General features: G+C 51.5%; 9 protein-coding genes across 9 annotated transcripts; 1 reads left to right on the plus strand and 8 right to left on the minus strand.

Annotated features, from left to right (window-relative positions):
- Positions 1–112: 112 nt before the first annotated feature.
- On the minus strand, positions 113–1,852 carry PV08_05741 (uncharacterized protein; the record flags this gene model as incomplete). Its single annotated transcript, XM_016380080.1, has 3 exons — positions 113–1,047; positions 1,097–1,181; positions 1,274–1,852. 3 exons carry the CDS (start codon positions 1,850–1,852, stop codon positions 113–115), a joined length of 1,599 nt encoding a protein of 532 aa, XP_016235907.1.
- Positions 1,853–2,688: 836 nt separating this feature from the next.
- Positions 2,689–4,188, minus strand: PV08_05742 (uncharacterized protein; the record flags this gene model as incomplete). Its single annotated transcript, XM_016380081.1, has 1 exon — positions 2,689–4,188. One exon carries the CDS (start codon positions 4,186–4,188, stop codon positions 2,689–2,691), a length of 1,500 nt encoding a protein of 499 aa, XP_016235908.1.
- Positions 4,189–4,875: 687 nt separating this feature from the next.
- Positions 4,876–7,302, minus strand: PV08_05743 (uncharacterized protein; the record flags this gene model as incomplete). The annotated part of the gene is made up of 1 exon (XM_016380082.1): positions 4,876–7,302. The coding sequence occupies one exon, from the start codon at positions 7,300–7,302 to the stop codon at positions 4,876–4,878; it is 2,427 nt and encodes an 808-aa protein (XP_016235909.1).
- Positions 7,303–7,906: 604 nt separating this feature from the next.
- PV08_05744 (uncharacterized protein) lies at positions 7,907–9,451 on the plus strand (the record flags this gene model as incomplete). The annotated part of the gene is made up of 1 exon (XM_016380083.1): positions 7,907–9,451. One exon carries the CDS (start codon positions 7,907–7,909, stop codon positions 9,449–9,451), a length of 1,545 nt encoding a protein of 514 aa, XP_016235910.1.
- Positions 9,452–9,911: 460 nt separating this feature from the next.
- Positions 9,912–11,338, minus strand: PV08_05745 (uncharacterized protein; the record flags this gene model as incomplete). The annotated part of the gene is made up of 3 exons (XM_016380084.1): positions 9,912–10,246; positions 10,449–10,887; positions 11,003–11,338. 3 exons carry the CDS (start codon positions 11,336–11,338, stop codon positions 9,912–9,914), a joined length of 1,110 nt encoding a protein of 369 aa, XP_016235911.1.
- A 1,425-nt stretch (positions 11,339–12,763) lies between these two features.
- Positions 12,764–13,312, minus strand: PV08_05746 (uncharacterized protein; the record flags this gene model as incomplete). The annotated part of the gene is made up of 1 exon (XM_016380085.1): positions 12,764–13,312. The coding sequence occupies one exon, from the start codon at positions 13,310–13,312 to the stop codon at positions 12,764–12,766; it is 549 nt and encodes a 182-aa protein (XP_016235912.1).
- Positions 13,313–15,751: 2,439 nt separating this feature from the next.
- PV08_05747 (uncharacterized protein) lies at positions 15,752–17,269 on the minus strand (the record flags this gene model as incomplete). The annotated part of the gene is made up of 2 exons (XM_016380086.1): positions 15,752–16,958; positions 17,019–17,269. 2 exons carry the CDS (start codon positions 17,267–17,269, stop codon positions 15,752–15,754), a joined length of 1,458 nt encoding a protein of 485 aa, XP_016235913.1.
- Positions 17,270–18,376: 1,107 nt separating this feature from the next.
- Positions 18,377–20,016, minus strand: PV08_05748 (uncharacterized protein; the record flags this gene model as incomplete). The annotated part of the gene is made up of 2 exons (XM_016380087.1): positions 18,377–19,636; positions 19,708–20,016. 2 exons carry the CDS (start codon positions 20,014–20,016, stop codon positions 18,377–18,379), a joined length of 1,569 nt encoding a protein of 522 aa, XP_016235914.1.
- Positions 20,017–20,321: 305 nt separating this feature from the next.
- On the minus strand, positions 20,322–22,757 carry PV08_05749 (uncharacterized protein; the record flags this gene model as incomplete). The annotated part of the gene is made up of 1 exon (XM_016380088.1): positions 20,322–22,757. The coding sequence occupies one exon, from the start codon at positions 22,755–22,757 to the stop codon at positions 20,322–20,324; it is 2,436 nt and encodes an 811-aa protein (XP_016235915.1).
- Positions 22,758–23,583: the final 826 nt, after the last annotated feature.

Genomic DNA, 23,583 nt, shown 5'->3' on the forward strand with positions numbered 1-23,583 from the left:
TCCACTCCTCATATACTGTTCTAGGATCCCTACAACTGTGGGCCGGCCCAGTACATACATCGATCGACAAGACAAATCCTCCCTTCGCTCCAAGGTGTCAGAAGACAATGTCTCACTCTTTGCCCTTTTCAACTTCGCTCGATTGAGTCAACATATCGACCACCTCCACTCCGGCTGTGATTGTTGTTCCGGAGATGCCAGCACCACTGTCAATTCTACGTGACAAACGCGCTGTTGCCAGCCGTTCCCCAGAGGCAGCCGAAGAACCATCGATGGATATTGCAACATCATGCTTTTCAGGTGTTATCTCAACTGTCTCGTCTGTCTCATCGGGGTATGGCTTTCTTGTCTTATTGGCATGCTCCGCAAGAATACTTGTGAGTCGCTCATCGTACTTCCAGTCGCGTATTTTGTCTCGAATGATGATGCGCCGTTTGTCCCTGGCATCTGGACCGGTTTGAAAACGTGTCTGCCTCCAGTTCGTGCCTTGTCGAGGCAGAGCCGACGTACGGTGCGGTTGGTGCCTGCCTTCAAAGAGATCAATTGGCTCGACTTTGGAGTCGGCTTCGGTAATCCACGCTTTCCACGCCCCATTCACTGGAGCGATCGCTGTCGCCTCATTGAGCCATTGCGCGGTTCCCGTCAATACGATGGCTGTCCACAGTGCTGCTGTGAAAGTCCTCGCTCCAATCTCGGGGTCCACGAATGTGCGGGAAATTCTGGCCGGTTCGACCAGGCCCCATGACCTTTGGAAATGATGCCAGTCATGGCGAAGCTGTCGAACCGACCTTTTGACAACGCCTTTGTAGTCCAGTGCCTTGTCGTGAGGTCCGGGCAGCGGCGCGATATCGAGGACGCGAGTCTGATAAGCATGCTTCCAGTGGAATCTGCAGGGATTCAACGCAGAGACACCCCAGTAGAGCACGTTGAGCAGTACGTAAGCAGCCGTAAACGATACTTGCAGTTTGTTGGAAGCATTCGCGAGGGATACTACTCCTGCTATGAGCATGATGGTCGAGAACAGCGCAAGTGTCCTATAAGGCGTATCTGTCCGTCTGCATCAGCTCGGTCGTTAATGCTTCATGGTCTTACAGACCGTCAATCTTATATCTTGCATGCTCTGTCTGAAAGTACAGACGAGCGATCTCCTCATAAGCAGGACGAATGACTCGAATAGCGCCCTTCACTTGAAATCAATCATCATGCAAGAAGGTGTATGCCTCAGATTCCCCATGTTGGGTTTGAATATTGCTCTCTCCACAGAAGTACTTACATTTGGGTAGTATATTAGAACATCCGAACGAGGCATCTTGTTCTCTCGCTCTTTCTTGATCTCTGGTTCTGCGAAAACCAATTCCCAACGTGTACCAAATCCTACCGCACAGCTCACCATCGATAGCATGATTGTTGCGAGCAAAGCGAACCCATCGTGGTAGATCACCGACAGCACAACCAGAGCAATACTCATACTGAACCCAAGCAGCGAGACCCAAAGTAACGGTCCGAATGTTTGCGCGCCGAAGGCATCCTTCGCTTCTTTCCTGCGCGTGACTTCGACCAGCTCGACCTCATACTCTTCAAGCTGTCGCGGGTGGACAAGTTGAGCGAAGAAGTTGATCTCCTTCTTTATATTTCCCGAGTAAGCACCTGCAACTATACCTGGCGCGGTTGGTAGTCGCGATTTGCGCTCATGCTCCAACAATGCTTGAGGGGCTGGCAGGAGACGAGGAATGGCTGACCACCAAGATAGACTAGTTACCTGAGCATTTCTCGTAACCGATGCCTCGCCCAAGACAGCGATGATACCGACGATGTCCAGCTGCAGGTCGTCGAAACTGTCGATCCAGTGCATTGTTGGTCAGATACTGTAGTTCGCAGGTTTTATTGGTGTCAACCTGCCTGGAGGCAAATGGTTGAACTGGGCAAAACGCATGCGTCAGACTGTCATTGTCTACTGTTAGAAAGGTGGGAGGAGAGGAGGGGAAGGAGGACGAGGTAGAATAAGAAAGAACATCATCTTCAGCCTCATCGTCAAGCACAACAGTCGGTAGCGCATGATCTTTACATGGATTTGATGTTACACCATACTGTATGCAGAAGGCCGCATGCAGAAATGGCATTGCACTTTTGCACACCTGCTGGCGCTGATCACGCTGGTGCAAGCTTAACCAATGCCAGTGGATGTGTTGACTAGGCTGGGTTGCTGCTTATCGCCTAGCTGAGTAGATTGCATTCAGCCTGACAAATGAGTGTGGCCTCATGAGCGTTGGCACTAACCCAAGGAGTCGGGGGGTCCATCATCATCGCGTACGATTGTAGGTCTCGTGCCGCCTAGCATGTATAGTCAGTAGTCTGAGGAAGCACAATGAGCATCGAAGGTATCAACGGACGAAAAAGGGGAAAGGATGAGGTGGCACAGAATGGGGCCAAACGCTTCAAATGCGAGAACATGCACACCAAGCTCCATATTCAGAGACTAGAGGCGCCATCTAGCGAACAAATCTTCAGCCTTGTTTTTAAAGCGCAATGTGGCCCATGTCGGGGGCCTGATACTCGCTTGAGCAAGTCGAGCCGGAAGTGGGATTTCGTTCCTTTCGGGAGAGGGGGGAACTCAGGTTGATTGATCGGACTGATTTGCCATATATCTGTTATATGTATGTATATAACGCAACGTCTTTGCAATCTCAATTACCTCTTCGGCATTTCACTCAAGTCTCCGTACTTGGCTTGCCACGAGAAGAAATAAATCATCGCAGCCAGAGGTTGTCCGACGAACACGAAGTTAATCCAGAAAATGCAATTACCAATAACCTTGCCCGTACCATCTTTTTTGGCTAATGGCTCTGTACACATGATGAGTGGCAGCTGGAGAACCATCCCGAGAAATGCCACCCCGAGGATAGAGTGAGCCGGGACACCAACAGCCAATTCATGCAAAAAGCCAGAGAACACAAAGACCCAAGCACTCGCAGCTTGTGATGACCAACCGCGTCCTACCAGCGGTGAGTAAATATGCCGTCGCATGAAGTGATAGACAGGTTTGTTCCAGGTCGACCAATACATCTTCAGGTTTGTGCTGTTCCACCAGTCCTCGTAGAATACCCGGTCTCCAAATCTCATTATTTCAGCCAACGCGTTCAAAAACGACTGGAAAAGAGCGAAGAATCCTGCAAGCCAGACAATAATCGAAATCGTTGACAATTTCATCAGTCGTTCGGCGATGGATGGAAAGTCGAGCGAGACCATTCCACCAAGCGAATTGCGCAGCACAGGTACTGCATATTGTGCGCAGACAAGCCAGATAAAGACGGACAGGGCGATAACCTCACCAACGCGCTTGGCGAGAAACGTCCATCGAATGCTCTCCGTACGAGGGTAGTAAGGCTGGTATACCAATGTCGGTGCCCACCAAAAATAGCACAAATTAGCCAACGTGATATTCTTTGGGTAAGGACATTTGGAGTAGAGCTCTGGTAAGGCCGACTCTGGCCCTCCAGGATGCAGCATTGCGTGTCGCAGGTCCCGGTTGGTGAACGCGTAAGAGCATGTCTTTAACCAGAGGACGATGGCATGCAGCTCGCTGATCATGCCGAGGCCGGGATTCTGGATCTGATAGTATACCACACAGCTCGTGATCAACAGGGCCAAAGAAGCATTGAAAGTGTGGGCTACAGCTATCCACCACCATGTATAGTAGAATTCCTTCTTCTCTTTCTCGGTCTCGGGCTTGCTCTGATCGGGATCATCTTTCTTCCTGCGGCCCACCAGACCTTTCGCATTTTCCATAGCAACCCGTTCGATAAGGTAGGCCACAAATAGGTGGCAAGGGGTCAGCGCATAGAGAGCGAGGGCGGTCTTGATATCCGTATCCCGCAGATTCATCTTGACCGTGATAAGCAAGCCATACTTTTTGGCATTCTCGACCACAAGACGAAGGTTCATGACAATGATGACCAAGACCATCAGGTTGCGGAAGCCGATAAAACTCGGAGTTTCGCTTGTCTCGTGGCTGAGGCATGAAGGTTGGACTTTGGAGTGCAGGGCTGCAACGTGCCGGTACTTGCTGCGGACCTTGGGACGCTTGTCTGAGGTGCCATCGGGAACTTGCACGGGTGCTCGAGGTCCGGCTAGATCATCGGCTGTGATATCTCGAGTCCGTTGAAGAAGCGTTTGTACGTTAGTGGCCATGATAGGCTTATTGGAGGTGTCGTAATATGAAGAAGCGTGATATCATCCACAGTCTCCTACGCGTTGCTGGTGTGTAGACATCAACGGCCGTGGGTGGTGGTCAAGGCTCAACCAATCGACATCTGAAGGGGAGCAGTGTGTAAACAGAGGATTGAGAGTGACATGGCGGGAAATATAGGGAACCCCCGAAGCTCGTGTCTTTTTCTGGGCGGATGGCAAAACGTGGAAAATTGCACACTGCAACATCTCGAGACAGCCCAGACCCTTGTTGTTGTTGTCATCATAATGCGAGCAACAAGCGGAACAACGAGGGACTAGATTTTGGTTTTTGGTGGGGGAGGAGAAGCTGTTGGGGCCATACAATGAACTCGCATGTGAAAGTTTTGAGTACTCGTATCTATACGTCTATACGAGTACGAGTGCGAGATGTTGTCCTACTGTTGTCCTCTGAGATGGTCGAGTCAGGGGGATATCCAGAATGCAGACACTCTCCCCATTACGTCCTGATATGCCAGAGAGAATCAGAGTGGCTTGAGCTGGGAGTCTTTTCTGTATTCGTGCGACCTTGCTAACACATTTTCCAATGGGTGCGTTGTACCGCAATATACATGATTCGTGCCGCTCTCAAGTCTCGATAGTCCTTTTGTCCCAGTGCACGTCGTATACCATTGTCCTCTGTAACACTGTTTATTGCTCGGGCTTCTCCTCGATAGCCTTTTTAACAGTTTCTTGAGCCTTGCTGCCCTGGATTTCATCATCGGCTTCAACACCGTCTGCCTCTTCCAATTCGACTTCAATTTCGTCACGCTCATTTGGCGGTCCTTTGTGCTCTGCACCAATTGCCAAATTATCAATGTCGCTTCGTGGTGCTTCTCCTCCACTCATCTGCCACTCCATTAGCTTGGTGAAAGCGCCGTCAGGGCGACTGCTCAGGTCTTTATAAGAGCCCATCTCAGCCACGCGACCGTCGCTACCCAAACAAATGATAGTGTCGGAGCGCTTGATCGTGGAAAGACGATGAGCAATGGAGATGGTTGTGTTGCTTCCTTTGAGTAGGGAAGCTAATGCTTCATTGACTAGAGTTTCGGACTCAGCGTCAAGGGCAGATGTAGCTTCGTCGAGGATTAGAATATCCGGTTGCTTTACCAGGGCTCGAGCAATAGCAATACGTTGCTTCTGTCCTCCGGAAAGTTGCGTCCCACGGGCGCCAACAAAGGTATCCAACCCATCAGGAAAGTCGCTGATGAACTGGCAGTTCGCTCTTCTCGCGGCTCGCATTATCTCAGCTCTAGTGGCATGTGGTCTACCATATGCGATATTTTCTGCGATTGTCCCAGAAAACAAAACTGGCTCCTGCGAAACAATACCAATCTTTCTCCTAAGTGACTTGACGTTCAGTGTCGAAATGTCCTTGCCATCAATTAAAATACGTCCCTCTGATGGGGTATAGAATCGCAGGATCAGAGACGCGATCGTACTCTTGCCACCACCTGAAGGCCCGACAATGGCCACATTAGATCCTTGCGGGATCTCAAAGTCAAGATTCTGGAAGATCTTGACGGCAGGTCGCGTGGGATAACTGAAGGTGAGATTCTCAAATCTGATGGGACCTCGTGCAGAGACGACCTTGGTACCTTTAGTTGGCGAAATGGTTGGTTCCCTGTCTTGCAGCTCAAACAGTCGGGACGCAGCACCGACGCCCTTCATCAATTCGGAATAGAACGAAGAAAGCCCAAACATAGATGACCCGGCATAGGCCGTATACATGAGGAAAGAGGTGAGCTCACCAATGCTGATCGTGCCGTTGGAAACCATCCCACCGCCCACATAGAGCAGACTCAGAATAGTCATGTTGCCCATGAAACCGGTGGTGGAAAAGAAGGTAGCGCTGATCAAGGACTCTTTCTTTCCCAACTCGAATATTTTGCGAACCTGTGTGTTGTAGCGGTGGACTTCGAGAATTTCACCGGCAAATGCTTGTGACGTTCGGACATTGCCCAGCCTCTCTTCTGCAATTTTTGTCAATGTGCCTAGATTTTTCTGTATCTTGCGGCTGAGATTTCGTATCGCTCTGCCATAGAAAAATGCGGCCATTGCTACTGGAGGGAAGAGCAAGGCCAATATGCCTGTCAATTTCAGAGATACCCAGGCCATGAGACCAAAGCCAGCTGCACCGCTGACGAATGCACGCAGGCCATCAGACAAGTTCTGAGTGATAGACTTGCCCACGATAATGGTGTCGGAACTGAGTCTCGAGATCAAATCTCCCACTCGGTTTGCGTCGAAGAATTCCGCATTCTGCACATACGTTTGGCGAAAGAGTTTCGAACGGAGGCGAGCGACGATCCGCTCACCCACAATTCGCAGAATGATGATACGACCGTAGTTGGCTGCTGCGCCAGTCGCAAGCACGGCAACCAGGCCGGTGTAGAAAGTGGTCAGGCTCAACCCAAAGAGCATGTCCGACTTCTCTTCAGCTTCTGGACCCTCTGTTTTGGCACCTCCTTTTGTAGCAATATCCATAATCTTACCAATCGAAAACGGTATCGACATGGTGATACCTGATGAAATCAGCAAGAGAACAAATGCCCACACCAGCACTTTGGCCTCTGGCCGAGCAATCTTGATCAATCGCCAAACTTCACCAAAACCAGCGTTCTTGACGGTGCTTCCCTCTTTCGACAGTCTCGCGCTCAAGTTGACGTGCGAGGCTTGGGCTGCCTTTTCAGACTTCTCAAAAGCCTCCTCTTCGTCGGCGTCATCATTGACCTTCGACCTAGACTGGTCTCGGATCACAGGAGTAGGACTTTCCCAGAATGCAGGAGACCTTGAAAAATATCTGACCTGCGTTGCGATACCCAGGAAGGCGGGTGACGTGACCGATTTCGGCGCTGGGGCGCCATTAAACAGGATTGAGGTCCGCTGGACATAGTGGGCGTTTTCGAGCCGCCTTGTTTTCGCAGATATATGAGAACCGCGCCATGTTATCCGCGAGTGCCTAGGAGCTGAGTTATAGAGAGAGAATAGGATTTTCTGGTCTAGCTGGCGCAATTTTGGACCATGGTGTTGAAATGGACTGAAGGGTGGCAGCAGCGAGCTGCGCATTAGGTGCATGGCCAAAACTGGAGCTGGTGGGACTGGTTCAACGAGATATAAGTGCCTCCATCGTCCTCTGCATATTCGGTAGCGGACTTAGGAGAGGTAGGACAGGCGCATAGATGCGTCTACAAGATGTAGCAGAAGGACTGTGAGAAGAGGAGAGAAGGCGCCTGCCGTTGACTCGGCTTTAACTGTTTAGTGACGATTGGGATACCGATTGCGGCCGAGATGGAGCCCCGAGCAATTTGTCGACTCGGGGCCAAGGCCAACGAGCTTTCGGGCGCCGCTGGGAGCTGGGTGGGAGTTACGGCTCCTAAAAGCTAAGTTAGTGCCCGCGCAATGAGGTAATGTATTTGGTGCAGAATGCGAGTATTGCAATGGGCCCTGCACTCGCCAAAGCCTCGAGGCCCCCGCGCTCTGCAATCAGCCTCATTCCACCCACAATCCATAACCACTCAAGCAATCACAGCTGCTTCTAGAAACATCCTTTTCAAGGCCCAACCGCAACACTTCACACTGTTGGTCACAATTCTCCCATGAACGACTAATAAACTAGGTCCTCGACGTTTCCTTGTCTCGTTTCCGCCCACGCTCTGTCGGAGACATACCCTTCTTCACTATGCCTATATCCTATGATAAATGGGACAAGCTCGAAGTCTCAGATGACTCTGATGTTGAAGTGCACCCAAACGTCGATACCAAGAGTTTTATTCGAGCGAAGCAACGGCAGATTCACGAGCAACGTGCCCAACGGAAGCTTGAAATCGAAACCCTCAAGTACGAACGAGTTATCAATGATGGACTATTGGAAAGAATCAATGCTCTACTAGACGCCCTCAAAAGACATCAAGCAGAAGCCGCCACGAAGAATGCAGTGGAGCTTGTCTTCCAGTCTTTGATTGAAAGCGCTGGGGATCCTGCCAAGGATGAACCTCCCAAACCCCCAGAGGGTGTGTACACACATCAGAAAGAGCCGCAGCCAAGGTATTCCAAGATGATGGGTACCCTTGTGGACCAAGTCAAGAAAGAGGTGGACGAGAAGAACTCCTCCGACAGATTCAACGACTTTGTCGTAGGCGTCAACGGCCACCTATCCAAGGTCCAAAAATTGCAGCAAGAATTGCTGAAGAGATTGGCAGAACTCGAAAAGGAGGCGACCGCAAAGATCACGAGTGAGGATATTCATGAGGGCTTCAGTTATTCTTCCGTCAACAAGTCCAAACCTAAGAGTACCTCAACGGAGAAGCCGAAGCAAAGTAAGAAGACTGAATCCATGGAGCTGCTGAACACACCCAAAGGCTTGAGCGCTAAGACCAGGGATGCTCTCAAGTCTCCAGACGAGGGTGTTTCGTCTGGTGCCGAGGCAGATGTCGAAGACGGCGCACTCCAGCAGCATGAAGACGAGGACGAGGGCGAGGACGAGAGCAGTTTCAAGCTTTCCCCTGAGGGAAAGCAATTCGCGAAAATCAAGTTGGGCGATTACAGAGCATGCCTGCAATTCATCTCGGAGCATCCAGAAATTGTCAACGAGCAAACCCAAGATGGACTGATGATTGAAGCTTTCAATGCCCAAATGAAAGGTCAGGACGAATACGCAAAAGGCTGCGTGCATCAGAGTTTGTTGATCCAATATTGCCGACAACTTGGCCGTGATGGGGTTGGCGTGTTCTTTAAGCGCATCACCACGAAAGGCCATCAAGCTCAACAAGTCTTTACCAAAGACCTGGCGGAAACCTACGAGCGGATCAAGACACGAGCAGCAGAACTCAGCAAAGAAGAAGGCACAGACCCGGCAGGCGTAGAACAAATCCAGCTGCATGCAGTCGAGCCGGGCACCGAGATCCACATCAACGTGCCACAGGCTGGGTCAGAGGACCCCGTTGAGCAACAATCTCGAGAGATCTTTGAGAGATTCCCACCTGGGCTCCAGCGTGCTCTGGAAAGTGGTAGCCTAGATGAAGTTAATGTCGTGCTCGGAAAAATGAGTGTTGACGAGGCCGAAGAGATTGTGGAACTCCTGGGACAAGGTGGTATGCTGAGTCTGCAAGAAGGAGTGATCGACGCGACCAATGAAGAAGGTCAAAAGAGACTAAAGGAGATAGAGGAAGAAGAACGACGAAGGAAGGCATCGGAAGGCGAGCCTGGTGAGGCTGTAGAGGCATGAGGGATGAGCTGCTTTGGACTCCGCGGTGTGCGCCTGTGTGTCTCTACCAGAATACGAATTGTTGCCAGTATGAAGCAATGCAAGAAAACAATGACCGATTTCTTTTCATCCTTTTGACATTATCACGGAGTAAACTACGTGATGTATACATGTATGGACCAATGTCTCGAATGCCATTCTATTTACCCTCCTCGGCTCCTTGTATAGATGTAAGCCACTCTCCCCAGAAACAATTAGTGGCGTGCACCATCAAGCCCGACGAAATATATCAACGCCAGCGACAAAGCAAGCGTCAAAATATTGCTCGATTTTGACCGACGGGGAACCACAACTCGACAACGACATCGACAGCGAGAGTTGAATCAATCGTACAGACCCACCTTGCCACACGAGTCCTCCCTCACCCACCCCCGTTTCTCTCGTCTCTCTTTTCTCTCTGCCGGACCAGGCAGAAATGCCCTCACAACCTAGCCCTAAGCTCACCGGCAGAGTCCACCACCACCCTGGAACCATCCTCGTTGAACTCGATCTTCTTCCCGCTGATCAAGGCCTCTTGCAACGCACACCCGATCCTCACGGCGGTCACGGCGCCTTCAAGCTTCATAGGCAGAGGCAGGTCGTCCAGACAACACGCCGTGAACTCGTTGGCCTCGGTGATGAACGCGTCTCTGAATCGGCCGTAGTAGTGCGGTGGGATCTCGCGTCGGATGCCGGTCGGTTCGTAGATGTTGACCAGGTTGGTTAGCGGTTGCGTATTGATTGCCAGTTTTCCCTTTGTGCCTGTGATCTCGGTGGCTGTAAAAGGAAAAAAGCAGACACACCCGAGAAAGTCAGTCATGGAGAACGAACACCCGGGGAGAAGAACAAGTCATGAAGAGCAAAAACACCAAAGAAAGTCTGGGGAACAAAAAACCAAACAAGTGAGTTTTAACTCGATGTGGGTAAAAAGGCTTTCTTCGGGAAACGTGGAGGTGGTGGCGCGCGTCGTCACACTTACAATCCTCCTGTCCAGCGGCCATCATCCTCGAACAAAACAACTGTGCGATCTTGCCTCCATAAAACTCCACCAGGCCCAGCGCATTGTCGCGGTCGTTGTACTTTCTCAGGCCCGGCTCGACGGCCGTGATGCCAACCGCGGTCACGCTCTTGACGCGGCTGTCCTCGCCGAAAAACCACAGGGCCAAGTCAATGTCGTGGATCGAGCAGTCGACGAAGATGCCGCCGGAGAACTGGGCGTACTCGACGAAGAACCCCGTCGGGTCGAGCTTGTCGCACGTCTGGCTTCGAAACACGGCCGGGACGCCGATCAGGCCGGCGCTCATCTTTTCGTGGGCGTCGCGGTACGAGGCGTCGAAGCGGCGCGAGAACCCGCAGACGACCTTCTGCGACGGGTACCGTTGAAGCGATGAAGCGTACGCGTCGACGACGGCTTGCGACTACAAGGGGACCTCGGTTAGTGACCGTCATGTCCCACCACAAGACAACAACAGAGGAAATCCTCGGCCGGTTGGTGTGGCGGTGATGGTGGGCGATGACGGTGTTTGTTCTCACCTTCTCGACACCCGTGCTTAGGGGCTTCTCGCACAGCACATGCAACCCTCTCTTGATGGCTTTGATGGCCTGTTCCGAATGCACGGCCGTGGCGCTGGCGACGACCACGGCCTCCAACCCGCGGGTACATTCTGCGTCCAGCATCTCGTCATAGTCGAGGTATGTTCGGATCCCCGGGAAGTTCTCCTCGGCGGCCGCGAGCTCGTGGGCTTCGGGCGACGAGGCGGCGACGAGATCTGCTCGCGGAGTCAGGGCGTAGAAATGGTTTGCGTGACGGGCGCCCATGCGGCCCAGGCCGGCGATGGCGACCTTTAGCTTTTGTTGTTGGTATGGCATTTGTTTTTCTTGTCTGGCCACCAGAGTTTCCTGACTCAGAGGTACAGTGTATAGATCCTTCTCCTTATTCTTCCTCTCTTTTGTTTGAAAGGAAGCAACATGCGCTTAGCGGTGTATGTCGCGTGAAGATGATGTATGCGTATTGTTCAAGAAAGTCCAGGCATATATATATTTGTATATATTGTACCTAGGTACCCTGAAGAGACCAATTTAGGAGTGTGGTTTGTATGGTTGGTATCGAGGATGAGAGACAAACGTTGACGAGAAATGAAATATCGACAAATTGGAAGTTGGTATGTACAGCATGGAGTTACGGGACCAAGTATCTATTTCTACCTACGACAAGCCGGCCCAAGACATGCCTAGGGAACTACCTGTACTCTTGGTTGGGAGACTCATCATGGAACGCTGAGAAAATATGGAGTATTTAGTACGGAGTAATGAGGGCGTATGGAGTAAACTACCTGAAGGAACGAATAGGAAGCTCTAACATACGTGGAGATTGTTACGAGCTCGATCCATATTCTTATCCATCCCATGTCTCTTCCGGAGTCTCTTTCGGCATGGATTTCCTCCCTACTTCATGTAACACGCAATCGTACTTCTGAACTACTACCAGAATAGTCCTGTGAATAAAGATGTCCTGACAGGCGCGGCCATAACATGCGCAAATGCCTACCAGGCACTTATACAGACATCCCTCACACCAGACAATGCCGAGTCCCTTTGCCCATTATCGAATCCAATTTTCAAGAGTCCAAAGGTTGCTTGATTTGGTAGGGGTTAAAACTATACGGATAGTACAAAGATCGGTTACTCTGCAACCATATCAAGATAGGTCTTATGTAAAACAAATCCTTCCTGTCGGGAAGCCAGGTTTGTGGATTGATACCTGACCATTGGATGCCGGAGACAATCACCTCTTATACTCCATAACTCCTTGGACAGATCTCTCGGTCGTCGCAGGCCGATTGTATATGCTGGAGCCATCCATCCCGTCCGTGATACATGGTACCAACATATTGGGTTGCCAGAAGTGTTCCGTCACGCAGCCGCGGCCACGTTCTTTCACAAGAGTTCCTTTTCTTCTTCGCAACCAGAGACCACCAAACGGTCAAATCGATCTGAGTGAAGCCCGCCGAGCCATGCCACCAACATTGTTGTTCGGGTCCATACAGTTTTCTCGTTCCAACACTCAACAAAATGAGAAAAAAAAAACGCCCAAGCACCTTCCTGCGCCTAACACAATCAAGAACAGAAAAGATTTTCTTGCAAAGTGTCTCTCTCTCTGGCCCCATGACAAGATACAGAGTGTATGGCGCAATGCCCAAGGGTTCAAACAGGGTATAGTATAAATTGGTTAAATGTAGACTCGACTCAAATACACAAAAATGATGCACTGAGATGCACACACACTCAGTCTGTTCACATCATCATCATCATTCTGGTCGCTCGCTTGCTACTGAAACTCGGTCGGGGTGAGCTGTCACCCTTGGCCCATGGCTTGTTGATGAATGAGTCTCCGTCACCCAGAGTCATGGTGCTCTGTCGGTTCGCGCCGTTCGTGTGTGCTCTTGGGACAGGCATAAGATCGATGGTGCTGCCTCGGTACATGGGCCCCATGAGGCGGTCCTTGACCGACTTGTTTCGTTTGGGTATGCCGCCTGCTTTCGGTGCCTCTGGAGCGAACTTGTCGACCTTGTCCGAACCGTCCGCGTTCTTTTCTCCTGCGAGGATAGCTCGCTCTTGATTGATTCGTGCCAAGTGACGAGAACGGCGGAGGTGGATGGCGAAGAAAGTAATCATGAGGATGACGAGGACTGCTGCAACAGCGATGCCCACACCGAGACCAGCTTTGGCACCGGTGCTCATGTCGCGCCTGTAGAGGCGAGATACTGGCATTGCTAGTGCCGTGTGGGATAGGCTAGTTAGAAGCAGTGCCACAAAGGCTGTTGGAGTCTGGCGTCGAGACATCTTTGTCGAGTAGAACCAGGAAAGAAGGACGGGATGCTGCGTGCTGGAAGAGAACGGGACGTAGATGGTTTTGTGTCCCGTCTTTTCTTCTTTTCTTCTTTGTACAGATCTAAGTCGACCCGGCGTCTTCGTCCAGCGAAAGAGAAGAGAATGAGGTGCTCTTGGGACGAGGATCGGTATGGAGGGAAGTGATTGCAGAGGAGGTGTGGTAATGGAGGAGGGCGAGCAGGACCAGGAAGTAAATAATAGTAGGATCGACGGAGGAAGCGGTAATGACTTGTCTGAGGGAGAAGGAACAAGGAGAGCACGGGAAAGAGTGTCGTAAGCACTTGTCTAATAATACGGAGCACAGGTTCAAGGAAGCAAGGTGTAGAAGAACTGTTGGAAAGAAGTACAGTACGGAGTAGTTGAGTGGCTCTCATGAAAATGACACGCGCAGTGTACAATGGGCTGTAGCTGAACTTTCGGGACCCTCCCAGTCGGGGGTGCTTTGATCAGTTTCGGGCCTGGTCAAATGGTCACAACGCCAGCACGGCGCGACGGAGAATAACATCAAATGGCGCAGAGCTGCAGATGCAAGTGACTAGCCCGCATTGGCTGGGGCGCCTGTTCCTGGAGTCCTGAAACGCTGAGTTGGGGATAGAGATTGGCTGGTGGAGACGGGAGATGGATCTGCTGCTGAATTTACCTGTTTGTCAGGCTGGAGAAAAGAATAGTAACAGACCACAGAGAGCCACAGAGAGTGTATTCGCAAGCGCAAAAGTGTAAAACAGCCATAGCTGAAAGCGTGACAAGGCTTGGTGATTGGATGCAGGGGGTGCATTGGTGACCCAAAGGCCGGGGGGATTCGAGTCCCTCAGGTTCCTCTTGAATTCCAGTCTGTGCACCCAGCGCATCTCCCAGTGGATGAGTGGTGGTACCAAGGTCTGTTTGACAAGGTACAGGCTTCGATCGACGCCTGGGCAGCGCTTCCTACCTCTTGGAAGTTGAGAACTCTTCCTTTGGCCACAGTACTTGGACGGAGGCGGGAGGATGACTGGCGGCACGGGAAAAGTCAGCCAAGCCAAGAACCGTCCGATTGCCGCTGATCTTCCTGGCTGGTGCGCCTCTTGTCAGGAGTCTTTGTGGCTGCGTTTCTGCGTGTCGGGTTCCCAGTGCGCGGTACGGAGTATGATGGCCACGATGCGAGTATGAGTAGCACCACCCATTGATCTCAGCAATTTGCTCTGTGCAATTTCACGGGGATCAACAGCGTTTCAGCCTGCACCTCCTCTGCAAACCTCCAGAGGGTTGCAAGGGCTGAAGGGGATGTGATGCGAGGCTATTGGAAGCCGCACTGAGAGGGGGACTTGGGGGAGCCTTGAAGGACCAGCCGTACCTGGCATTGCGCAGGGATTAACGCTGCAGAAAGATTCGCTCTATGATTGGTGTGCCTGAATGTTAGTCCACCGCGCGTTGACTAAGGTTGACGCGCTACGGACTTTCCGCTCGCCGACACTCCGGCGCTAACCGCTGTTGACACGTGATTTGTTTTGATTGCTCCCGCCATGGGCTTCTGACACCTCACAAACGAGTACGAGCAGTGTCGCCTGCGAACACCGAGCCTGGTGATTCATTCACCTTCGCCAAGGCAACTCCGTGACAGCGCCAACGACGATGATCATTGCTATTGAATGAGCTGACAGGTCATCGGCAGCCCAACAACAAAGTCGTCGGAGTCCTTGACAGTCAGAAGAATTCGATACATTCGATGGACCAACCAACCCAGATATAGAACCCTTCGCGTCTGGCTCGATGGATGATGGTCGCCCACTGTCACCACGACACTACTGCAGTCAATCAACTGCGTTGGTTCCTTCGAGGGGCCACGAGGCTGCCTGTGTCTGCTCTATCACATCACGATTGCCATTTGATCTTCGTCTGATATCTTGTTTCCATGCGCCGTAATTATTGTTGTACAGCATGAGTCGTCGTCTTAAGGAGAAGTGCTCGAGGGACAGCCGACCCCAATCTGTGTACGGCCACCTGATAGTCCATGCCCGTGAGTTCACAGACCTACTAGTGATGGACTTGGTGAGGAAGGAAGGATTCAGGGGCTCCTTAGGCCACCAGGCGTTCCCCCGCCCCCACCAGGCTGAGGATATTGTAGGAAAGGACGTCATTCAGCTGATCCGCCAAGCACAAGCAATCGCACCAAATCAATGCATTCACAAGGCTAGTAGACTGGCCCGAGCAAACTGGTACGGGACTGTGAGCGGTCCAAGTTTAAGACATCGTTAAAATCGCATTCTATCATGACACGCAAAATTAAACTACTATACGTCTGACAGCGAGGCTGAGTCTATTTTTGTAATTCCTTGCAACGCGACTCAGCGACCTTCGCAGCGCCACCACCAACATCAACGTGTCGGCAGCGCCCGAGACATGTCTCAACAATCTCTACACGTCGCCAAGCAAGAAGCTGAGCAGACTGCCAACGGTGAGTCCACCAACGAGCATGAGTCCCATAAAGCCTCCAGCGGCCTCACGTTCATCTGGCGCGACCCATTCTCCAGCACCCATCATGCACTCGCTGCCAAGATACCCGTTGGTGAGGCCGAAGAAAAATTGCACAATGACCAAATAGAAGAAATCGCTGCTCAAAACAGCTCCTTTCCCTTTGATATTGCACAAGAAGTAGAGTGGAATGAAGAGCAGTCTCGCCATGGCCAGACAGAAGAGTGCAAATGGATAGTGCAGGAGCGAAATCCGCTTCCACAATGTTGACAGTCGCCCGAGCAAGTCTCCCAGGTTCCAGACCAAAAAAGCCACAGGCACAAAAATGGCAGCATCGACTCCACCGACAGAACGGATAGACGCAGTGAAGACCGGAAAGACCATGGTGACTGCGAAGCAGACGAAGACTGCTGCCGATAGGAATGGCAATTTGCGGAAAAGAGTGCTGAGAGGAACTGCTGGACGTTCGCCAGCTCCACTCTCGGTCTGGCTGCTCGTGGTGATTCTGCCATTGTCCGCAAGCACGTCTCTTTCAGATGCTTCGTCGTCGACTGCGGCTTTTGCCGCTGAGGGAAGGTTCCTGTGGTGTGGATGGCGCCCCAAGAGGTAGAAGAACGCCAGTAGAGACACCATAGAAATCATTGTCGCCGTCAAAAAGTATATCAGCGCCGAAGTGGGCGAAACATCCGCACTGTCTGCGTTGTCTGACTGCTTTGGAGGTACCACCAGGACCGAAACAATTTGTGCCAGCGGCGGCAGTACTCCCGCGATGGCTTGGCCAGTCATGATGGCCTGTGTATATTCGCTCCTCCCAAACCCTGACGCGAACGAGAAGAGCCCATTCTGTATGAGGCCTGTAGAGAAGCTCGCGAAGAAAATCGCAAGGAGCAGGAACCCAAAGTATACTCCTGCAGGCGCATGGACTAGCGTTGAAAGGGAAAGGATCCCGAACACAGCGGTATTTATGAGCAGCGAGCTTGAAATTCTCTTGGGATATGACGCCCCCTTTTGTAGCTCCGCCAATACTATCATCGACACCAGATTTGTGACGGTCGAGACTGAGATCTCGGCGGCCTGGAAGTGGTTGAGGATCCATGGACTCGTGCGAAAGCGGTTCTCGAAATACGATGCGGCAGCAAGGAACATGTTCCTAAACGTATGCGTTAGAGACCCTGTAATGTCTGCCAGAGGCGGTGGACAATCAACATACCATGCCCACAACATTGCAATTCCCAGAAGCAGAAAGATGCCATACTCGAGCCACGAGAACGCAGAGCCATCTATCACATCGCGCTCGGCATCATCATCATCATCGTGTGTGCTGCTCACGTCGTCTCTTTCCCCGCCATCCTGAAGAGGCTCATAGTCCTGCCTTGGCGCGAAGATACTCTTTATCCAGCCCATCCCGGACAGCTCTTGTAGTTCGATTGCTTGGTGTTCGGGATCAGTGAGCGTGGGCATGCATGGAAATGAACGGGCGCGGCCCGTCGTCGTATATATATGGTCGATTGGCTACGATGTCATATCGAGGACCAAGTCATCCACCTATCTGTACTCCCACGGGATCAGGTAGTCACAAGATGCGCTCCGTTGCCACCGTCGGGTGTATCACGTTGTTGGCACATGGCGATAGGGTGCAGCCGAAGGAGGATGCGGGTCATGAGACCTAATATATGTCGTACGTTGCACCGTAGAATAACAACGGTGGGGTATATGGGCATCCTTTGCTCCTATTGAGCTACAAGTATTATCTCAGCTACCTTATCGATCCATAGGTCAATCTCTTCTTTGGTAGAGTTGAGTTACACTTTGTCCCCGTTCTAGTGCTCGTCAATACCAAGCATACACCGGGACAGTGCTGTGTCGATGTTTGATCCTCTCACTCACCGTTGCTGAATGCGAAGGCGAGTGGAAGCATGTACGCCACAACCATAGGACATCCAGAGCTTTCACTCCCAGAGAGAGAAGAATAGGGATGTTCATTGGAACATCCTCGAAGGAAGACCTATCGCAATCCCCTCCACCGGGTATTCATGGTGACCTTGAAACCTCAAGACACTCTTGTCGCGGTGTCACCAAGATCTTGACGTGGTCCTTGTTCCCAGTTACACGCTGACTGTAGGCCCCTTTTGAAGTTTGTAGTACAGCAGTCTGAACTTGAGGTGCTCACCAATCTCAGTGAGTTGTCCGGCGTCGTGCAACTGATGTGCACCTGAGCTGAGTCTGAAGAGCGACCGAGATGGATGGAACATGGACGAAGCGTGATAGATTGATCCTGTACGTGTACAAGGATATTCTAAACACGTTTCAAAGGTGGGATGATTGTTCTTTGTCAAAGACGGGCCATCTGTGCGCAGCTGACTCGGCAAAAAGTCTCAAAAGAAATCGAAAACTACAGGTTGGGTATGAGACATCTCAACAGTCATACTTGGGCTCTGATCGCCCGCCCCTTCTAAACGCCCATGCTATGCTATGCTTCGCTATGCTCAAACAAACAGACTCACACAACCACCCACGCACCCGCTCGCCACATACCCTCTTCTACCTCCCAACCCCCTCCACCACCACCTACTCCTCCAACTCGGCCTTGTACGCGGCCACGTCCTCCTGGCTCAACCAGCCAAAGCCAATGGCGCTCGCCAGGAGCTCAGCAACGTCCTCTGGCATCAGCGTGGGGACGGCGTCGAGGTAAAGCGACACCGTCTCCAGCTTCCGCCAGAGGGCCGTCTGCAGTCTCCTGGCAGCGCCGCTGCTTCCAGCCACCGCCCGCCCCTTCCTCGCCAACAGCTCCTTGACCAAGTACCAAAGCCACATGACATTGGTCTTGGGTAGGAACCGTTGGTACTTGTCGACCTTTTCCAGGCTGACACCGACTCCACCACTGTCCTCGTCCATTTCTGCCAGGGCTTCCACCTTGGCTTCAACCGCCCTGGCCCAGTCTCTCACCTTTCGATAGGTGTTGAATTGGCGCTGGTCAGACGCGTTGGTGCCGACGATGTCATTGTCTTCCCAATATTTTATTGGGTCGGCGATAATGACCTCCTCCCCAGTCTCCCTTTGGACCTTGGCGCGGGAAAGGGTATAGTCGATGACTGTGATGTGGAGGTTCGAGAGGCCTAGTCTGGCTTTTGGTTCTTCCGTCATGCTCTGGACAACCTCTTCCTCAATATCGGTTGGGCCGTTCAACACTCGTGGCTTGCAGCAGATGTTGCCGGTGTGCAGGTCTCGGTGTTCGAATTCGACTGATTCTTCGGCACTAGCGAGAATCATGGCCGTCTTCCAGAAGATGTCATATGCTTGGAACGCTGAGAGGGTTGGGAAGCTGCCCATTTGTTTTCCGGCATGGTCCATTTCGATGAGAACGTACGTCTGGTCAGAGCTAAAAGCTTCGGTCGGGTCTCGGTTCTGTGCGTCCGGGGTGCCTGTGGCTTTGAAGTTGCGGAACGCTTCGAGAAGCACATCGGGATAGCTGCCGCTAACAACGTGGACGCCTCGACATCTTGCAAAACCATGCACACGGTCGAGAGCAAGGAGGAGCTGAACTTCTCGGGTGATCGAATCCAAGTCCACAATGTCGTCTGTGTCGGTTGACTTCTCCACGCTGAAGGGAATGACTTTTATGACCAATCCTCCACGCTCTTCAACTTTGATGGCTTCGTCGGGGTCTTTGGGTCTGAGTTCAAAGACATCTGCGAATGCTCCTTCACCGAGTTTGGTGCAAACAAAGTTCCGCCCCATGCTTCTACCAAACTCCTGGAAGTCTTGGACTGTTCGATCCACAAGTGAGAGGAGAGGAGCAAGAGATTGCATCTTGTTCGGACCAAGTGTCTATATCAAGGCCGAGTTAGCATCTGAGATATATCCTGTCCAGCGAGGAGGGTTGTTTCCTGGTGACTAACCGCCATTTTCTTTGACGTTGGTTTCCGTCGTCCTCGAAGATGTGGATTGTGTCTCGTCGGTGCCTTTTGCTTTTGTGTTGACTCTAGGGCTTTCTCTACAGTAGGCAAACTCGGCTTGACTGAATGCTCTTTGACTGTCAGTTGATCCATCTTCTCAACGATCGCGTTCTCATCGCCCCCTCCAAAAAGATCATAGTGTATGTCCCTCGACGGCGCCCAAGACCCTTTCTTTTTGCCATACGTCTTTTCCAGGCGGCGGCAAGGCCGCTGCTGGTTTTCGAGTACGCTCAGAGCCTCAGGATCCGCCATCTCGACGTTCGGCCTATTTTCTTGCAATATTTTAACAATGAAGGAGAGGCTCACCGGTCAGGGACGTGTTAACGTGACAGATCCAAAGTCTAGCCTATTGGCGTTAGCGTCGGATGATGCCGTGACCGCCTCGTTGCCCGGAAACTGAAAATGACTGAAGCGGCGTGATTTTCTGTGATGTTCACAGCAGTGGGAGTGAGCTCTTGGCGGAAATCTTGTGCCGCCGCTTTGTGACAGGTGGCAGTACAAAGGCCATCTTGATTCACCATGCAATTTGTTCTATTGACTTCATTTGTCTACTCTATTCACTTTCTATAATCGTCCCAAGATGGATGGAAAATATCCATGTACTGAACAACATCTTGCGGCATTACCTTGGCAGGGGCTTCTCGAAAAGGTAAACCCCGTTGCTGGCCACGATCTCTGCTAGCCCTCGGCTTCCCGCCTCGAAGGACGACCTCAACTCGGTCATATGCGTCAATGATTCTAGCCGGTTTCATGTCCCACATCTTGTCGTACATATTCCAGTAGCGCTTGAGAGCAATTGTGCGGTACCGTCGCATCCATCCTTGTGGTTTCGACAACATGCCAGGACCAAATATCCAGCGGAGACTGTATATGTAGGCCCAACGAATACGATGCTCCCGAATCTGCACACCATAGTTGTCGCGGAGCCTTTTCAGAATGCGAGTCCAGCGTAGACATTGCTCAGGCGATACCTTGCGCATCCCTCTGCGAGGCTTGAAGCACCATCTTACCAAAGCCATTTGGAATGTTTCGTTGAATAACTCATCCAAATCGGAGTTGCGTTGGGGTAGGGTGGTGTTATGTTCCTGTTCGTACAGGCCATTTGCTCTGTAGACTTCTGCTAGCCAGTATATGAGAGCCTCGAGTTCTCGGAGACGGCCTGTCTGACCCAAAGCCCTTAAAGAAACTCGCCAGTACTTCACTGGAAAGGAGAAACCAGAAACCAGCAGATCTTGAAGCAACCCCGTCACAAAGGCGGTCTGATCCACCCCTGTGGAACGAAGAAGTTCGGCCATATTTTTGGCTCGTAACATCTCAGTGACGTCTGATGGAAGCGCCGCAGTAATGTCCTTGCGACCCTTTGGGAGGTTCCTCAAGAGGGAGGCAGCCGCAGGCCAGTCACCAATCTGCAGCATCGATTTGACCATTAGCACTGCAGATCGCAGTTTGGCTTCTTCATTGAATTCTCCGTGACAAAGTATTGTCAAAGTGCGATTGATCTGCTTCCAATCCTTGATTCGACAGTACTCTACCAAGAGTTGCTTCTGCAACTCCAAGTCCTCGAAGACTTCATGATGCATGTCTGTGTTGAGGATGTTTTGGATCATTTCCCATTGTCCCGAGTAGCACAATTTTTTGATGATCTGTACAAATGAGGACGATCCGGTATCGATTTCAAGTTCCTTCAACTTCTCAAACCTAGCCTGCAATCTAGCGTTGTCTGGTGCCGTGCTCGCTATTTCTCGGACGGCGAGGGGTCCAACTTCGATTAAGCCAATAAGCCTTAGACTATTGACCGCAAAATCAAAGGAAAATGCTCGGGTAGCGAAAGCTCGAGCTATAAATTCGTCGCTCAACTTCTTGGGCGCAGTGCCTAAGGTATTGCTAGACACGACATCCATGCTGCCAGGAGAGAAGCCTATCACCTTCCTTCTTGCTCGCGACCATTCTCGGCGCGCCTGTGCTTCAAACGAAGCACCGGCCGCACTAAGTGGTCCCAGGAAGCTGCCGAGCTGTTTATCGTGAGCCGCCAGGTGCCTGATGAACGGTACGAGGACCTCGAAATCAGAGGGTAGATCTCGTTTTGATATCAAATAGGCATGTACCTCGAAAGCATCAGAAGCACGACTAGATTCCCAAAGTTCAGCGATAATATCGTCATAGATATGCGCATTTGGGACTAGATCGTAGATTTTGCAAAACTCGCGAAGAGCTGATGTTTTTGAACGGCAAGCTGCCGAAAATGCGCTTAAGAGATCTTGTCGGCCCCGATAAAGGCGATACTGAGGCTCCAGTAACCACCTTGCGATCTTCGAGGCATTTTCTGGTTGTTCACCTTCTAGACTCGCATCCACAACCTCGGAAAAGAAAGCCGGCCTGTCCGCCTTGTATCTGAGAGCAATTTTGCACATTTGGGCGAGAAAAAGGTAATCATTGGTCCCAGCCGAAAGAAATGTGAACCACAAAGCATTCACGAAAGGATCCTTATTGTCGAAGCGAAGAGAGTCTCCGCGATAGATTGCTCCACGCCAAACGGCTTTGATGCCTTCGTGCCCATTCATGAGAGCTTGCACTCGGGTCAAGAGATGCCATAACTCTATATTCTGACGGTGCGTTGGCTTGTCAATCAAGCGGGATCCAACCTCTCGCTGATGGCCAATATCCGCTTCGAAGCATAGTTGTTCTTTAGTGCGAATGCCGTAAATGAATGCCTCGTCAAGCAAGGAGTCCCATTCTCTGCCTCGCGGATCGTTTCCACAGGGAGCGTGAGCACCAGACTCTAACTCTTGCTCTCGGGCAGGGAGATTGATCCCAGGGGTGGGAGAGGCTGAGTAATGCCGTCTACAGGTGCCATCCCAAGGCCGACCCCCGAAGAATCCTCGGGTGGATTTGGAGAGAACGTGGTCTTTGGCACAAGCACTTTCTCGAAACCGAGGCGCGCAGAGAAGAAGAGTAGTAGGCCGTCTGAGAAGACCTCGTGTGGCTAATCGCATGTAGCGAATCAGATCAATGTCGAGGACGACACTCTCGGAGAGCGTTGAAATGTCAAAAGGAAGGCTTTACTGATGCAAGATGCATCTTGTACGATGCCCAATGTGGTTGTATGAGTTTGCAAAAAGGATCAGGAGACTTGATTACGAGCAATACGGGGAGTCACGTGTTGTAGCTTTCGGCTTGGCACAAGCTTTCCGTCTGCTGAACCTCAACTTCACGGCTACTTCAGTTGATCTTTCAAGCTGCACATTGTCAACATTCAGTATAACCGAGTCCAACCTTCCGAGACGACAACATGGTTACTCCTACAGCTGCCCGCATGATGCAGGCCACCCGAGCCCGCATGTTCCGTCAAACCCCAGCTCAAATGAAAGGGTCAGTCATTCCTCTCCAGCTTCTCTACACCACCACTCCCTCGACCATCCAGTCGTTCACGAAGCATGAAAAGGAGAAACCATGCTGACTTGAGTGTGTGTACAGCTTTGTCATGCGCGAGAACCGAGTGCCCTATTACCAACGCCTCTTCCAGAACCACGATGGAAAAAGACAATGGTGGAAGGTTAGTGATGGATCTATGCATGCCCCAAAATCCGTCAATGCGTGCTTCGAGTGGCTGCCGGACCGATGAAAGAGTAGAGCTGGATATGGTGCTACTTCAGAATGGCCAGCATTAAGTGCTCAGCCTTGCACATTCGATCCCGACATTGCCACGCTGCATTACTTCATGCGCACTTGGTTTTCTCCAAGATTATGTCTGCGCAACCAGGAACCGAAAGATTCTTGATGATTGCCGTATGCGTCGCACCAAAAACATCGACATGGCTC

This window comes from Exophiala spinifera (assembly GCF_000836115.1).
Source record: "Exophiala spinifera strain CBS 89968 unplaced genomic scaffold supercont1.4, whole genome shotgun sequence".
Lineage (NCBI taxonomy): Eukaryota > Fungi > Ascomycota > Eurotiomycetes > Chaetothyriales > Herpotrichiellaceae > Exophiala > Exophiala spinifera.